This window comes from Otolemur garnettii, unplaced genomic scaffold (genome assembly GCF_000181295.1).
Source record: "Otolemur garnettii isolate 467f Iridium unplaced genomic scaffold, OtoGar3 scaffold00077, whole genome shotgun sequence".
NCBI lineage: Eukaryota > Metazoa > Chordata > Mammalia > Primates > Galagidae > Otolemur > Otolemur garnettii.
In genome coordinates this window covers 3,006,414-3,009,422 of record NW_003852472.1, presented here as the reverse complement: position 1 = coordinate 3,009,422, position 3,009 = coordinate 3,006,414, and the positions used below count along the sequence as shown (strand labels likewise).

At 50.4% G+C, this 3,009-nt stretch overlaps 1 protein-coding gene across 1 annotated transcript in view; it reads left to right on the top strand.

The window, feature by feature from the left end:
* The window catches only part of RFC2 (replication factor C subunit 2), a 23,231-nt gene that overhangs the window by 16,075 nt on the left and 4,147 nt on the right, over window positions 1-3,009 (top strand). The window contains exons 7-8 of the mRNA XM_003794253.3: window positions 478-635; window positions 852-917. Of these exons, the coding sequence (XP_003794301.1) occupies window positions 478-635; window positions 852-917 (224 nt within the window). The remainder of the gene's footprint in view (window positions 1-477; window positions 636-851; window positions 918-3,009) is intronic.

Genomic DNA, 3,009 nt, shown 5'->3' with positions numbered 1-3,009 from the left:
CGGGCTGGGGATTCGAACCCGCCACCTTAGGTGTATGTGGCTGGCGCCTTAGCCAGTTGAGCCACAGGCGCCGAGCCCAGGAATCCTTTATGTTCTTTGACCTTCCCCAGATAGCTCTTTATTTGTTCATTAATTTGTTCTCCATTCACCAATCACTTAAACCTTGTTGTTAGTAAGCATTGTGATTCCAGAGTCCTCCTGGGCCAAGGCTGACTCATCTGTGGGCTTGTAACACAGATGGACACGTCTGTCCCAGAGGATCAGTTCCCTTTCTGGAATCCATGGCTGGCTAGGTTATTCTGTGCTATGCCAGCTAAGGCCTCTGTATTGGTTTATACTTTGACTTCTAGCCCTTTTCTAACCAAGTCTTTCTTGAGCCCCTGTTGGCTGGGAAGTGATAGGGGTTATGCAGCTGCATTCTAGTGAAACAGTGTTTACTGGGTGCTGCTAGCCTCATTGTCTTCCCATCTCCTTCAGAGCCCATCCAGTCCCGGTGCGCCGTCCTCCGCTATACCAAGCTGACTGATGCCCAGATACTGGCACGGCTGCTGAACGTGATCGAGAAGGAGAAGGTGCCATACACTGATGATGGTCTGGAAGCCATCATCTTCACAGCCCAGGGAGACATGCGGCAGGTAGGTGGGTCACTGCCATCAGGTGGGACCTCCTGGGCCTGCCTCACCCCTTACATGAGGGAGGAGGGAAGTGACTACTGCACAGAGTAAAACCAGAGTTGGGAGGTCCTGGACCCAGCACCCTCTGGACACTGTAGACTGTCTTGCCGGGACTCTGGGATGAGAGGCGGAGAAGGCTTTAAAAATCACCCTTGACATGTTGCTGTTGCTCATCAGGCATTGAACAACTTGCAGTCCACTTTCTCAGGATTTGGCTTCATCAACAGTGAGAATGTATTCAAGGTACGAAAGCCATACTGGATGCCAACAAAAACATGCATCTCCCCGCCATGGCCAGCAGGGCAAAGTGCGCTATGCTGCCAGCGGGTTGGACATGCAGGCCTGTTTTGGGGCTAGGCCCACCTCCGGGGGACAGGGTTGGGATACTTATCCTGCCCCATTTTCCTTTCCTTGTCCTTGCTTTTGCTTCCGACAATGGAGAGTTGGGAGTGTATGTGGGTGATGGAGGTCACTGGTGCCTCAGGCACAGAGCTGGATGCTTTAAGACATGTCTGTCTTGGTCCACACACTTCCCTACACAGAAAGGTTCCTTCTATCACCTTGTGGGTGTGGAGTTGGGCTCAGGAGGCTGAAGGGCAGTGGGAGTGCTGTGTGTCTCCTCAGCAGCCCTCTGAGCCCACACCCTGAGTTGCCCACACAGCACTATGCCCTGCTCACCCTCTTTGGCTCTGGGGGTATATAACAGTCCTCTGCAGAGCCAGGCTGAGGAGCAGGGCTCTTCCTTGCCCACATCAAGGAAGCATTTTACTTCTGAGAATTCTTTTAAAAACTGCTGCCACCTCCTGACACCTTGGTGTCTAAATGCCATTTGGAAACTGATTTCCCCCTTATTTGGGGGTAGAAATTGTTCGGAGCAGTCCAAGCTTTGAGTTTATAGCTCTCTCTTATTGGGTTATTACACACCTGGGCAATGATCATATTTTCTTTTCTTTTTTTTTTTTTTTTGGAACAGAGTCTCATTATGTTGCCTTTGGTAGAGTGCCATGGCATCACAGCTGACAGCAACCTCCAACTCTTGGGCTTAAGTGATTCTCTTGCTTCAACCTCCTAAGTAGCTGGAACTATAGGCGCCCACCACAACGCCCGGCTATTTGTTGTTGTTGTCATTGTTTGGCAAGCCCAGGCTGGGTTCGATCCTGCCAGCCCCAGTGCTGCTGAGCTACAGGCGCCAAGCCAATGAATGTATTTTCAAGGGCACTTAGGAAGGGGGACCTGGTTAGTAAACAGCAGTGATATAGTTCAAATCCTGTTTTGTTGTGGAGCAGGCATTGAGGACTTCTGTGGGGAGAAGACCAGGGTGGCATGGATGCCATTTGGAGGTATCAGAAGTTTTTCATTTAGAAGGTTCAGAGGCACCCGTAGCTCAGTGGTTAGGGCACTGGCCACATGCTCCGGGGCTGATGGGTTCAAACCCAGCCTGGGCCTGCTAAACAAAAAAATAGCTGGGTGTTGTGGCGGGTGCCTGTAGTCCCAGCTACTAGGGAGGCTGAGGCATGATAATCGCTTGAGCCCAGGAGTTTGAGGTTGCTGTCAGCTGTGATGCCATGATATTCTACTAAGGCTAACAGAATCTCACTAAATTAAAACAGGAAAAAAAATAGAAGGCTCAGAGGCTGATGTTGCACTGGAGGACAGAACCTAAGGCCTGTGTATGGGACTGCAGAGAGGCAGCCCTGGGCTCAGGAAGGGCTGAGCTACCCACCCCTGCACCACCTACCTGCCTGTTAGAGTGGAGGGGGACCCCCCTCTTTGGGATGTCACACTGAGGCGGGGAAAGGGCCTCCTTTGCAGGGAAAGGGAAAGGCAATTCTTGCTCCAGGGTGGAGGTAGAGTGGAGATTGGCCCAAATGACCTCATGATGCTATAGTGGGTTCCAAGTAGTTCTGGGCAAATTCCCCCTCCCCCTCACAAATGATCCAAGACAAGTGACTAATGGTTTTAAAGCTGCTCCTGAGTGAAGACGCTTTATTCTCCTTGTTTGCTTTATTGTTTTTTTTGTTTGTTTTTTTGAGATAGTCTCACTCTGTCACCCTGGGTAGAGTGCAATGGTGTCATCATAGCTCACAGCAACCTCAGACTCTTGGGCTTAAGTGATCCTCTTGCTTCAGCCTCCCAGGTAGCTGGGACTACCATACATATACCACTATGCCCTGCTGGTTTTTTGTTTTTGTTTTTTTTTCCTATTTTTAGTTGAGATGGTTTCTTGCTCTTGTCTAGGCTGGTCTCGAACTCCTGAGCTCAAGCAATTCACCTGCCTCAGCCTCCCAGGCTGCCAGGAGCCACCGAGTCCAGCTTCTTTTTTTTTTTTTTTTTT